The 14558-nt window shown below is 43.4% G+C and overlaps 2 protein-coding genes across 2 annotated transcripts in view; one reads left to right on the forward strand and one right to left on the reverse strand.

Annotated features, from left to right (window-relative positions):
• Window positions 1–430: 430 nt before the first annotated feature.
• On the reverse strand, window positions 431–5180 carry LSM5 (LSM5 homolog, U6 small nuclear RNA and mRNA degradation associated). Its single transcript, XM_080664162.1, has 5 exons — window positions 5121–5180; window positions 2694–2789; window positions 2378–2405; window positions 1073–1145; window positions 431–683 (listed from the first exon to the last, which is right to left on the reverse strand). Exons 1-5 carry the CDS (start codon window positions 5164–5166, stop codon window positions 651–653), a joined length of 276 nt encoding a protein of 91 aa, XP_080520288.1. The 5' UTR covers window positions 5167–5180; the 3' UTR covers window positions 431–650.
• Window positions 5181–10333: 5153 nt separating this feature from the next.
• Window positions 10334–14558, forward strand: part of AVL9 (AVL9 cell migration associated) — a 42408-nt gene continuing 38183 nt past the window's right edge. The window contains exon 1 of the mRNA XM_080666274.1: window positions 10334–10659. Coding sequence (XP_080522400.1) covers window positions 10567–10659 — 93 coding nt within the window. The 5' untranslated portion in view covers window positions 10334–10566. The remainder of the gene's footprint in view (window positions 10660–14558) is intronic.

The raw sequence follows: 14558 nt of genomic DNA on the forward strand, positions 1-14558 counted from the left end.
ATTTTTAAAAACTCTTCAATGGAGGCCACAAAACAGCGTAATCAGGGTGAACAAGTTTTTGTAAATATAAAATGTGTACTGAAAAAGTCTAAGAGGATAGACAGCAAATTATGTTTTCCTTTTCATTTGTCTGCATTTCTACAATGTGCACAGATTACCTATTTGGCTTGTTTGTCTTTAAGAGAAGTTACTGAAACTTGAGTGCAGTAGAGAAATCCTAATTTCAAAGCATCACAGTTTGAACTAAATTGAATAATTTCAGGTTAAATGCACCTGTTCAAAATCCAAAGTTCACCATTTTGTTTGGAACAATTTTTGAGAACAAGTGGTCGTGTAAATAAGGAAACAGATGTAAAATGACGAGAGCAACTGACAAAATAATCACAAACTTTGTTCCAATGGCCATTGCAGTATAATAAATAAATGACAATTAACCAAAACCACCTTTATTTTAGTCTTCAATGTTCTTTTTTCCCCCCAAGATAACATGATTAACTTAAAAAATGGCATTTACAATGCCTCTTCAAAGCATTCCCCTTTAACGGGAAACTTGGCTTCACAGAATCCAGACAGTGAAAGGTTTTAAAAAAATTATATTTTGTTGTCATTATAAGACAAAACAGAGTCTAATGTAAGTCAAGGAAATCCATTCATACTTCAGGTCCTTCTCCTCCAGGAACCAGCTGCAAAGGAGAAAAAGTTGAATAACACCACCACTACCATCATTTAAAAACACCTACTGAGAGCTCTCCTTGACCAAAGCCACTTTTGCCTCTGCCCCTCCCTCACATTCCCATTTTCTCCATGGCCCCATCACAATTCCACCATCAGCAATACTTAGTGCCTCAACAATAATCTTTAGTAACATAAATTATTAAAAAGTACAAGCAAACTCATCTTCAGGCCTAATGTCATCATCAATAGCTCAGCTTTCGAGTCCTGACCACCAGAGCATCCCTATCCCATCTAAAGCATCACTGGGCCGTGAACACTTAGTCAAGCAAGGTAGCTCTGTAATCCCTTCCCCACAAAAATGGTCTAACATCGAAATAAAACAGCTTTGCTGTCTTACCATTGTTATATTATTTCCATTTAGCAAAATCTGGTCTAATTTAGTGATCCTTCTTCCTTCTGGTGTGATTTCACTAAACGAATAGATTCAAGAAAACAGAGTCAAGATAAACAGATAATCAAAACCAACATTTTGAGCCCTAAAAAAGTTATTATCCTATCTAATAAAAGAGTAATATGCAAATTGACCACCACTCCAACACACAAGATGGCTGCCCCCATGTGGACACAAGATGGCCACCACAAGATGGCCAGCAGGGGAGGGGAGTTGGGAGGGATCAGGCCTGCAAGGGAGGGCAGTTGGGGGTGATCAAGCCTGCAGGGGAGGGCAGTTAGGGGTGACCAGGCCGGCAGAGGAGGGAAGTTGGGGGCGACTGGGCCTGCAGGGAAGGGTAGTTGAGGGGGGCACCAGGCCTGCAGGGGAGGGCAGTTGGGGGGGACCAGGCCTGCAGGGGAGGGCAGTTAGGGGCAATCAGGCTGGCAGGGGAGTGGTTAGGGGGTGATCAGGCTGGCAGGCAGAAGCGAGCAGTTGGGAGCCAACAGTCCTGGATTGTGAGAAGGATGTTCAACTGCCCTAGAGGGGTCCCAGATTGGAAAGAGTGCAAGCTGGGCTGAAGGACACACACACACACCCCGTGCATGAACACCAGGCCTCTAGTTGTATATAAATGAACATGAGGTCAGACAATTGTATCAACCGTTTTCAGAGACACAGGTTATATCTCCTGGATGATGTACTATCTTTACCAAAGGCAACACCGTGGACTGACTGGCCCAAGGCCCACATCGACTAGGGCTGATCTTCGTAAAAGAAGCTGAAACTTACCAAGGAGATCAAATATGAAATAAAAGGTTTACTATCTTCACTCTTTTACTATTACTTAGTATTGATTTCTATCCATTAAACCAATCCACAGTCATTTCAAATTTGAAAGCAGATACTGGTTGCCATCTTTATGTTAATATAAATGAGCCATCATTTACATTTTATATTATACATAAATTACATTAAATGCTCTATCAACTCCTTGATTTGACCTGAGCCCTATTTTAGTATCTTTTATCTTAAAGATAATTTCCACTAAATTAGTCTCCACTAATTTCCTAGCAATTTAGTAACATTTCATTAGGTAACCCTCAGATCCAAATTTACTAGCATTGTGTCAGTAGATAAAATTTCTAGTAGTAATTCCAACAGGCAATGTTTTCTCATACATCATTTTACTGACTCAACAGTACTAAAATTGCCTTAAAGAGGGATTCTTCCCCCCGCCCTGACAATTCTTTAATTTTTAACACTACTTACAACTCAGTGACATCTTCCAGTACCATATCTGAAATTTGTGTTAAGGAAATAACATATGAGGTGAAATTTACTCTGGCTTTCTGCCTTTATTCAGTTTCAATGGTAACATTTAACACAATAACTTGAATTCAAAAAGCTTGTGATTGGTAGGAACTTTATCTTCTTTCAGTTACACATCCACTTAAAATACTATTATAGCTTCCCTGAGAATGCATTGATTTTCCTTATAGTTATCAGTAAGTAGACTGTCTATAGTTCTTACTTCCATTCTTAAATACTGAAGAAAAACTCATACCACCGTCTTTTAAAAGGATACTGACAAAGTCATCAAATCCTAGAAGCGTGCCAACAATTTCCTTATCACTCTTCATCACGATGTGAATTCTTGATCCTATACACTTGTCCACAAGCTCTACGTATTTAAGAGAGAAGAAAAAGATTATTTACCAACTCATTACGACAATAAATATTTGGGTGCCTATTGGCACTTAGTACTTGCATATGGTGAAAGATAAACCAGGAAAAGTATTCATTCTAAAACTTGGTTTTATACCGCATATCTCTGTTCAATCACTACATTGAAGTTTCCCCTGCTCTCCGCTCACCTCAATTTTGTAGCAATTTATCATGGTTGTGGTTTTACATTAGGCTAGAGGCCCGATGCACAGATTCGTGCACTGGTGGGGTCCCTCAGCCTGGCCTGCAGGGATCGGGCCGAAACCAGCTCTCCAACATCCTCCGAGGGGTCCCGGATTGTGAGAGGATGGTTCTCGGGTGACGCACCCCAGAATCGGGCTCCCTCCTCTCTGGTTCCAGATGCGTCACCCGAGAACCGCAGCTGCCAAGTCACCACAGCTCAGCAGCTCCAGCATTGAGCTTCTGCCCCCTGGTAATCAGTGCATGTCACAGCTACCGGTTGGATGGTCCGATGGTCTGCCAGTTACTGAGGCTTTTATATATATATATATATATATATATATATATATATATATATATATATATATATACACACACACACACACACACACACACACACACACACATATAGATTGCTTAATGTAAGAACTCCTCTCTAGACTCTCAGCCCATGAGAGCAGAAACAGGTTGTCTTTCCTTATCACTGGGTCCTCAAGGGACAGTGCCTGGCATATGCTGAGTATTCAGCGTTTGTCATGCATGGAGGGACCTAGAGAGTAGTAGGCTAAGCCAAGTCAGTCAGTCAAAGACAAGTACCACATGATCTCATTCCTATGTGGAATTCAATGAGCAAAATACCCTGATGAACAAAATAGATCAAGAGACATAAAAGCATGGAACAGACTGAGAACCTCAGGAAGAAGGTTGGTGGCGGGGGTGGGGGGAGAGATGAATCAAAGAACTTACATGCACAGTAGTAGCCCTGCGCACAAATCTGTGCGCCAGTAGCTGCCACCCTCCTGTAGCTCCTCCCGCCCCCCTCTCCCCCCACTTCATAGCTTGCTGCCCTGCCCCCTTCTGTAGCTTTTCGCTGCCCGCTTATAGTTCACTGCCCCACCCTCCTGCAGATCTGTGATCTGGTCCTTACGCCTCAAGGCATTAATGGATAATTAGCATATTCCTCTCTTATTATATAGGACATGCATAACCCCTGGACACAATAGTGTGGTGATGGCCTGGGGTGTGTGTGGGGGGGCGGGACGCAGGGAGGGGGGTAGTGACATCTGTAATACTTTCAATAATAAAGATAACTTTTAAAAATAGTTGCCAAAACCGGTTTGGCTCAGTGGATAGAGCGTCAGCCTGCGGACTGAGGGGTCCCGGGTTCGATTCCGGTCAAGGGCATGTACCTTGGTTGCGGGCACATCCCCAGTGGGAGGTGTGCAGGAGGCAGCTGATCAATGTTTCTCTCTCATCGATGTTTCTAACTCTCTATCCCTCTCCCTTCCTCTCTGTAAAATATCAATAAAATATATTTTTTAAAAATAGTTATTGAAAAGTAATTTCTTAAAAAGACTGTCAAATGGAGAAAAAACTTGTCACAGCCACACCCACTGACTCAATCCCTCTCGGCTAGTAAATATGAGGGAGAGAGGCACAACTGCCTTCACCAGAGACTCCTGGTCGCCGCCTCCCTCACCCTAACTCTGCCCTGTCCTCTGCAGCAGCTCGCACATCTCTTCGGCTGGCCGGGCGCTGTCTGGTATGAGGTTTATTTGTCCAGCATCCTCTCTCCTCCACTGGTTTCTGTGCTAAAGGTGGCAATGGACGTGACTAAATGTGTCGAATCGTGCCCAGCCACGGGATGGTGCGCAGATGCCCCATAACTGCTTGTTGAATGAATGAATGAATGAATGAATGAATGAATGAATGACAAATAGGGCGAGTTTCCAGTTTCCTCGTGTAGGCTCCTTCCAGAGCCCAGTGCTTCTCCCCATAAGCGGCCAGGTAAGTGACAGGGTCTGTCTGGGGAGCTTTTAAACGCCAGGCTGAGGAGTGGGGCTGCTCACGACGAAGAAGGCTGGCGACGCATTTACCCGGTACAGGGGACCCTGGGGTTCCGGGGACCCTGGGGTTCAGGCCTAAAAGACCCTGCACGCTCAGGAGGCAGGCGGCCTGGGACCGCGGAGACGTGGGGCCTGGAGACAAGCCGCGAGGGGAAAGCATTTTCCTAACCCGCTGCCGGGGCTGCCTCGGCCCGCGGCCCCGTGGCCCCCAATCCTAAGCTTCAGCTCCTCGCCCCCGTTTCCCGCAGGACCACCATTACCTAGAGGCAGCAGTTGCGACGGGTTAGTGGTAGCGTTAGCCGCCATGGCGACGCCGGAAGTGCATCGACGTCAGGACTGCAAGTTTGAAAGAGCGCGCTTCCGCCTCCCCGCCCCCGCCCCCACGCAGCCCGGGCAGGCTCGACCAATCTAAGGCCGAGCGTGCGATCGGGCCCGTCCACGTGGATCCCACCCGGGCCCTTCTTTCCCCGGCAGTGAGATCCGGGACATATTTCTGTCCACTGACCATTCTGTGGTCCCGACAGGTACCCACTCTCCCCTCGAAGTTTCTGAGGGACGTTAAAAATACCCTACCTTGTGAATAAATTCATTTGAAGACACCAAGGAATCCCACAATTGGCATTTTTTGTAAGCTTTTGTAGGGTGGGGATAAATTGTTTCTTTTTCTTTTTCTACTGCAGTCAGTTCATTTTTTTTAACCTTGTTATATCGAGGAGTGTAATTTTTTTAGGCTTTCTGTATTCACTAATTCGAAAAGGCATTGTCTAACGGGCAGCCACCTGATGGCGCTCCACGTTAATGTCCTCACTCTTAGGACACCTTACAGCTTTTGCACTTTTGTTGTTGTTTTTTTTTATTTTTTTTTATTAAGGTATTATATGTGTACATATCTTACCATTGCCCCCCCCCCCCACCTCACTCCCATACATGCCCTCATACCCCATGCACTTTTGAATAGAAAGCAAATTCTCTGCCTTACTCTATTTTACATTTATATCCTAGGAACTTAAAGCTAGAGTCCAACCAGGAGAGGCCAAAAGAACATTATTTATCGATACAACCAATGGTTGTAAAGCTCCCATCATTTACTCATTGAACAAATACACAAATATTAGTTGCACACCATTTGCCCAACGTTTTGCTGAGTGTAAAACAGTGTACAGAATAGAGCTACAGGGTCGGCTGCCCTTGAAGGAGCTTGAGGATGTATGGGGGACAGAGACAACAAACAAACATTTACAAGGCACATGACATTTAATATATTAAGCAAAAAGACCGCTTTTAGCTTCAAGATTTCTAGAGAAGTAGATATGATTTAAGGCAAATGTCAGTGAGGAGATTCAGAAGCCCTCACAGATGGGCCCTTGAGTTCAAAACCCTATAGGATTCAACCTCCTTTGAAACCCCAAGCCAGTCCTGGCTTTTTGCATCTCATAAATATTAAGCACCTACTGTGTGCCAGGAAACTTAACAAATATACTTACTCCTAATCTTTATGACTAGCCTTTGAAGCAGGTGTTAGGATGAAGTTCCTCATACTCAGAAAGATTAAGTAATGTGCCCACTGACCATATAGAGAAGCTTGGGAAGCTTCAGAGGAATTACCAGGAGTCTAGTCATGGAGATGAATAAGAATTGGATAGGCAGAAACGGGCAGGAGCAGCATTCCAAGCAGAGAATACCATGTGCAGTTGGCATGTGCTCACCTCCAAACATCTCCTATTGCACTTTACTTCTAATCTTACATATTTTCTCTAAGTTTGGCATAAAACCCTTTCTTTCCCAAATGTTTACCTTAATAACTTCAGTCCTTAGTGATTTGACTTTATTACTCTTGAGATGCTCTGCCCCCAAGTTCTGAGAAATCCTGTTCATCCTTCAAGGCCAATGTGACTTTCTCTGGGAAGCTTCTCTGACTTGCACACCTGGTGGGCTCTCACTATCCTGCAGCAATGTTAACAGTTCTTGGAGTGCTCCAATGTATTCTCTTCTAATTATCTATCCAAGGGGTTACCACCTCCACAAAAACTCTGAGTTCTTCAGAGTCAAGAATCTTCGGAAGCAGTATGATGATTACATCGATTGATTCTAAAGTTAAATTACTTTGGTTCAAATCTTGTCTCCACTACAGTTCCTTCAAGTTATTTGACCTTGGGCCAGTTTAACCTTTGTAAGTCTTAATTTACACATTGGAAAAATATACTTGTTGTACCATTGTTGTGAAGGTTAAATGAGATAATCCATCAAAAGTGGTTAGCAGAGGACTGGCATATTAGTGCTTATTTATTAAATCTGAGCTATTACTGCTTACTTATCTGCGTTTCCTAATACTGAACATGATGCTTTGCTTTAGAGTGGGTGCTACAATAGCTAGTGTTGCTAGCTGGTTTCGCTTTCATCTTACAGCTAGACATAAGCCACTTTAAGGCAGCAATTTCTTTCTTGCTTGCTTTCTTTCTTTCTTTTTGAAATGCACAAAACTTACTACACACAGTTCCAGGTGTATTTTACAGTCTAATAAATATTCTTTAAATTGATTCTATTTCAGTCATATCCATCAATATCATCCTAGATCTTCATAAGATTCTAAAGACAACCTGGCCGGTGTGGGCAGTGGTTGAGCGTGGACCTGTGAACCAGGAGGTCACAGTGGATTCTCAGTCAGGTGTGCTCCATTCCTAGTGTGGGGCATGCAGGAGGCAGCCAGTCATTGATTCTTTCTCATCATCGATGTTTCTATCTCTCCCTCTCCCTCTCTGAAATCAATAAAAATATACTTTAAAAAAAAAGATTCTAAAGCCAAGGTAATGCCAAATTTGTTTGTGAAGCCCTTTTCTTTTCCTGGTTTCTCTTTCCTATCTCTAGTCTTGTTTTATTTTCTCCATTCCGGAATGAGAGCAGAGACCAAATTCAAGGCATTACTTGATAGAGTTTGAAATTCAGGAAAATATGCTTTAAGAAAAGTTAATACTTTGTGTTCCTTTACAGTAATAAAATGACCGTGAGCACTTTTCCATACTATTGATAAAGGACAGAGAAAGTCTCTTTATACAGTAGTTCTTGCTTATCTGTGGCTTTGCTTCCCATGGTTTCAGTTATACTTGGTCAAGCATGGTCTGAAGATATTAAATGGAAAATTCCAGAAATAAACAACACATAACTTTGAAATTGCATGCCCGGAGCAGTGGAGAAATCTCCAATCATCCCTCTCATCGGATCTGGAAGTGATTCATCCCCTAGCCCCGGGTCTCCAGGCTGTACACGCCCCCGCCCATTAGTCCCTTAGTAGCCCTCTTGGTGACCAGATTGGCGGTTGTGGTATCTCAGTGCTCACATATCCTTGTTTTACTTAATAATGGCCCCAAAGCGCAGGAGTATGGATGCTGGCAATTCAGACACGCCAAAGAGAAGTTGCCAAGTGCTTCCTTTAAGTGGAAAGGTGAATGATTTCAACTTAAGAAGGAAAAGGGGGGCTACTGTAACCTGAGAAAGGAGATAGAGTTCATGGAGATTGCAGGAAGGGAGTGGTTTTATTTTATCGTGTTGTTTCCTGAAACAACAAGCCGATTCCAGATGGAGAGTTCACTTGGAATGAACTTGAAAACGTCCTAGCTCGATGTCTCCAGGGTTTTTCTCCCTTTAGCTCTCATAGAGCAGTCACAAAATAGAATTTATATCCAACATAAATATATGTAACTAGAAGAGGCTCTTCAATGTTTTATGTGTTCAGAAAAGCATTTCTAACTTTTTCCCTGGAGAAAAATACCATCAAAATACAAGCAAGTTTTCTGTCAAAATAATGTTCAGAAAGTATTCCATTATCTCAAATTGTTATTTCCAATCTTGATAATTTCCTTCCAACACTTTTTCTAATAGAGGATAAATTTCTTTGTTTTTTTTCTCAATACATATTTGTCCTTATAGGCATTTTATTAATGAATTTATGATATTAATGCAACTCAAGAAATTAATATAAAAGTTATTCTTCTACACTGTGAAATGGGCCAGTCTGTATGTTTAGAGATGGAAAATTTCTGGAAATTCCCTTGCTTACTTTCACTCCCAATGTCTCCCACAATGTAGCTTCTTTGCTTACAGCATATTTTAAATTATATACTTTTTAAACATTTAAGCAAAAACAATAGTTATGAGCAAATTATTTAATCTTAGTTGGGAACGCTAGGATACAAACTGATACAGAGTTTTTTAAAGCTGTTATTTGGTCTCCTGCACAATGAACTAAATAATTGGGGTTCACTATAGATACAGAGTTCTAAAATGCCCTACCCTTACTTTTTTAAAAAATGTCCAATTACATTTTAATTTTAGCTATTCCAATTGTGAAAAATATCAAGTCAGATGGAAGAAAATGGTAACATATTCTACATACAGGGAATAATATAGTTTCACACAGTTCTGAGCCAACGCCAAGAATTTTGTAATATAGAAATGATAGCAACATCTTGAAAATTTTCTACAGTATTTTTATTAGCATCAAAACAGTTCTACCGAATCATAGGAACTAAACTTGGTCACAGGAAGCTTACTCTTTTTCTCAGCTATACTTAGATTAGAATGCAGGTCCTTAAATGTCAAGGCCAACAGTGAAAAATATCAACTGCTAAGGTTGTTTAAACTAAGGGAGGTGCAACTATAATGATAAACTTTACAGCCAATTATTGTAGTGATCTCAAATTCCATTTGAAGCAGGCACCTATCTTTAGTTTACTCCCAAACTGTCCTGAATAAGACTTGTTAAATCGGTTAGTATTTCCATTATGCACTCTAAATGGGCATAGGATGAGATTCAATGCTTGTTAAAAAATTGAAGTAGTATAACAGCAAGAAAATTAAAAACTCTAGTGACTACAGCTCCCATATATTTTGTGCTGACCAGAGCACTAAACCCAGAAACAAGATAGACTGAAAATAATGTTGTTGTTTTCCTTCTTCCTTCCTTTCTTTCTTTTTAATGTTGTTGTTTTAATAGCAGGATTAGAATAATCATTTTATAGGTCTCCCTGTAAACTTCCTTTTTGTCAAGGATATTCTGCTTCGGGCCTTGAGTCGCTTCTAAATTCCTATAGACAATATTTACATAGGAAGAAAAACAAAAACACAGAACGAAGCAAAAGAGAAATACAGGGCAAGCATTTAAATATTGAATACACAGACAGAACAGCACCAATATGTCATCCAATATTTAAGGATAAAGGGTAGAGAGACCCTAGGCCAGAGAGTCCAAGGAAAGGAAGTGAAGGAATGAACAGAAAACACATTAAAAAGGAAGTAAAGTTGAGGAAAGATGCGGGGAGGGGCGGAGATTTTAGGGAGGAAGAAGAGAAGGAATAGGAGGAGGAAGCAGGTGGATAGGAGAACAGGGGACAGGTGTGCAGGGACGTCACTGCAGGCCCCGCCCACCGGACCCGCCCCGCGCCTTAGGCCCCGCCCCTCCCGCCGCGGCGGCTGCGTCGGCTGACCGCCCGGAAGAAGCGGAGGCTGACGAGCGCGTCGCGGCAGCGGCGGCCGGGGGGCGGGGCGGAGCTGCGGGAGCCTCAGCCTCTCCAGGCCCCCGGCGTGGCCTCATGCGGCGCCCTGGGTGACACCTGGAATCCACCGATCGCCGGCCGCCTGGGGACCGCCGGTCACCCGGCCGCCGCCCGTGGCGGTTGAAGTCGTGGTCGTGCGGGCCCGCGGCGGCTGCCCATGGAGAAGGCCGGGCGGGGCTGCGATGGCGCCCCGCGGGGGCCCGTTCTGCACATCGTGGTGGTCGGCTTTCACCACAAGAAGGGCTGCCAGGTGAGGAAGGGGCCCGATCGCCCCCGCCCCGCACCCCGGCTGCCCGGGCGTCCTCTCGCCGGCAGCGCCCATCCCCTCCGCCGCGTCCTCCCTACAGCGCCCTCGGTCCTTCTTTGCCTCCGAGCTCGTCTCCTCTCTGCAGATCCTCCGCTCGCCCCACCTGCAGCCGGCCCCACGCTCCCTTCTCTCTCCTGCCCCTGAACCATTGCACTCAGCGGCGGAGGAGCTGTGTGTTGGTGTGTTGGGGTCGGTAGGTGTTTAGGTTCTTTGGTGGAGCGGGAGGAAGGAATGGAAGATCCGCCCCACTCTCCCCCCCCCTCCCCCGTCCATCTCTGTCTCCGTTGACTTTCTGGGTGCCCACCCATGACGCGAGCCTTCAGGAAAAGTCAGCACTTGGGCTGCGTTTGAAAGGTGTTGAGCTCGCTGCGCTGCCACACGAATGCCCCGGGTCGGTTGAAGCACCTGCCGCGCGGTGACAAAATCCACTTCCTTTGTTTATCTTGGAAGCCCTGGACTCGGTCGCCTGGGGAGGTGTATTGACCCCGCCCCGCCTTCCCATTGGGCCTTGGTCTTGCTATTTGATCTCGTCCAACTCCTGCCTTTAGGTGAGCGATTGACCTCCCCAGCTCAAGTGCAATAAAAGAAGTGTATTACCGAGCGAAGAAATGTGCAAATACAAAGTCATTTTTAAGCTTCTTCACGGAATGGTAAAGGGGACAATGGCACCTTTGCAGTCGATGCATTGAAGGCAAGGGAACAAAATAGAAGCAGGGTTAGAGAATGAGCACAAACCCTGGAAGGCCGTGATGTCACAATGTCCTGGCGAACAGGAAATGGAAATGTTTAAAATATCGAAAAAGCTCATTGCTGCCACTAGGCAATGTGGCATTTTCTTTCTTGTATGTCACAGGAATGCAACATTTTAGAAGATGTCTGTGGGCAAAATTTAAGTTTGTTAGAAGGATGATAACAGAAAAAAAATGATGGAGAAGTGAGAAGGTGGTTGTGTGTTTTAAAGACTGCTTGCTATTCCTTGTCCCTCGGGTAGAAATGGCATTGAGAGAGACCACGGAGGAAGGGGCGTTATTCAGTGCTATATCTGAAACATTCCCAGCAGCCGTACATTATAAGGTTTTAAAATGTGACCCTATATTTACAGGTGAGAGAATAGATATTTGAGTTTGCATCATGGCATGCAAAGTGTTCATCATCATCAGATCTTTAAACTTCGCAGCTTTAATCTTGTCACTTTATAACTTCCTTGGGATATGGGTGCAGTAACTGAAGCTTGGAGGCAGTAAAATGATCTCGCTGAGGTCACACTGCAGGACAGCCCAGGAGTCAGACTTACAATCGCTCTGGCACCTCCTGTATTCATTCTCGGAGCCATGTGGCATTTAGGAGTCTTTCGGAGTAAAGTAAGAAGTGGCAGTCCACTTCAGAACCAAACTGTTTTAAAGACAGAAAAGAAGGAACTATTGGTAAGGAGATACAATAAGATCTTTTCATTTTTGCTGTCATCTAAAGTCGAGATTAATTATTATGTCGTACATCTGTTTTACGGGCAAAAGTAATATAATTTTTATTTCCACAGAGGAAAAATTACTTTATTTTTAATATATTTTTATTGCTTTCTGAGAGGAAGGGAGAGGGAGAGAGAGAAATCATTGATCAGCTACCTCCTGTACAACCCACACGGGGGATCGAGCCCACATCCCGGGCATGTGCTCTCACCTGGAATCATCCTGGTTCATAGGTTGCCGCTCAACCACCGATCCACACCCGCTGGGCTTACTTTACTTTAGAAAACCGAATGCAGTGCTGCTTGCTGCTTGGAGATTAACGACAACTGTACAACAGATTGTGAGGTGCAAGAGGCACTTTGGGCTGAAGTAGCACCCTGGCATTTCTGTGGATATGTCTGGTTTGGGGTTTCGGCACTGAGGTTTATAATGGTGACTGGTTCTGTAAAAGGAGAGTCAGGGTGTCCTGGCCTCATAGCTCCCAGAACTCCAGCAAGTCCAAACTGCTGATTTTTTTCTGTGCCTTATTTCTTCCTGAGAAGTTTAGACCTGGCTGGGATCCTCAGAGATCATCTACTCCATCCCTCTTAAATTTACAGGTAAGTCAGCTGAAACCCAGAAAGGTTAAAGGTCAAGCATACTTACAGCTAATTTGGTGCTCTCAGAAAAACCAGAGCTGGACCATCGTTAAAAGCGGTAGAACCAGATTTTATTCAGAAAAGCTGTTGCAGGAGGGAAAAAGAGATCTCACTATAGAACAAGGCTCGATTCTGAATACAACAGGGAACAGTGGGAATTTACAGGCAAGGAGCAGATTGGGGGTCGGTGAATGGGAATTTACTATGTCAGCGGAGAAGGGGGGTTTCTGGCTAAACCAAACAGGATTCTTGCCAAAATCAGACAGCGCAGAGACAAAAATCAGTATGCCCGGTGTTTCAGAGCGTCCGATTGTGTAAGATTTCCCTTGGGATGTGCTCATCACCTACCTTCTTCTCCATTTTAAGACGGTCCTTGCAGGTGCGAGGCACAGAGTGCATGGTCACTGACCTGTGACTCTGACTTCAGATAGCGGGAGGGCGCTCTGTTAGGCTCGCCTTCCCATGTGCCAGATGCGGCAGGTCATGCTGATCACCAGTTCTTTCCTTGCACTGAGATGATTCATCGCGAAAATTCCCATACTTGGGCGTCATTTGCCATTTTTAGATCCAAGGGAACCAAAGTAAAACCTTTGTGTAAAGAAATGGCTTGCAGCAATCGGCAGGGCTAATTAAGCATGACGACTTTGCGTAGGGGGATGCATTAAATCTCCGCAGGCTCTCCTGTTAAAAAGCTGCTCTACAGCGGCTGCTATGATACGGGAGTGAGGTCCACTCACCTGGACCACAAGGTTAAAGCTATCTTCCAGTACAGCCGTGCGGAGGACCCCCAAACGAGGCATGTCGACAGATGTTCCATCATCTTGCCTCCAGTTTGTTTTTTTTTCACCTTTGAGGCCTTCAGATATATTTTAATGAAATACATTTCAATGAAAAATTCCTCCATTTAAATTAAAGTGAACATCTAATAATTTTATCACTTGGCCATTTTTTTCACATTTATTGGGATAATTTGTGGGAGGGAATTCTTTCGTAGATAATATTAATTTCTAGAGGTGATAATTCTAGTTGGTGGCTATACTTAACATTTAGAACACTTTTTTAAGTGAGTAAAAGTACTACCAAGACATCTAAAATAGTTTTGAGATATTTATCTATTCCCATTCTTTTCCTGAAATTTTTAAAAACTGAGTATTTAGCAAAGGACCCTTCTTCCTTAAAAACTCATCTGAAATTAGTCTTTGACGCGATATAATTTATGGACTCCTCCCCTATAGTAGTTTGCTTGTTCTAGATTGTGTGTTCCAGAGTTTTATTTGTTCCTTATTTGCTTTGTGGCACTAAATAATATAAACTGTATGTGTCAGGTTAGTGTATTTTTTGGCAAAATAATATCAAATGTATATCAATTAAACCTTTTGGTTCTTTCATAGACTGGAACTTTTTTAAAAACACTCAAATTAATAGGGAATAGTTATTTTCCAAAGTGATGTCTAAAAAGTTGGAAGTATTACTTGATTTTTGACCACTGTTCTGATTTTGTTCTGTTCGTGGTTTTGTATACATGGCTAGACATTTTAATTCTTGAATAAACTGGTCCTACCAGATTGTATTTCTTAAAAAAATAGAATTATGAAAGTACTAGAACTCATGTTTACACCATTTCCAACGGTGAGTAAAGCAAGTAGAATGAGGAAGAGAACAACTATATTTTCCTGGTGGTCTGAGTGGTCCCATCCCAGGAACATCTCCTCGAGTAACAGGATGTTGTGTTGCAAAC

This window comes from Plecotus auritus (genome assembly GCF_963455305.1).
Source record: "Plecotus auritus genome assembly, chromosome: 4".
NCBI classification, from domain to species: Eukaryota; Metazoa; Chordata; class Mammalia; order Chiroptera; family Vespertilionidae; genus Plecotus; species Plecotus auritus.

What these genes read in the sequence shown, in the direction of transcription:
- LSM5 (XM_080664162.1), bottom strand. Translation starts at nt 5,166, where the DNA reads ATGGCGGCTAACGCTACCACTAACCCGTCGCAACTGCTGCCTCTAG. An exon ending in AGGATTTGATGACTTTGTCA is followed by an intron (nt 2,406 to 2,693) that starts GTATCCTTTTAA and finishes CACAAATTTCAG; the next exon opens with ATATGGTACTGGAAGATGTC. An exon ending in ATGGAAATAATATAACAATG is followed by an intron (nt 684 to 1,072) that starts GTAAGACAGCAA and finishes TCTCCTTTGCAG; the next exon opens with CTGGTTCCTGGAGGAGAAGG.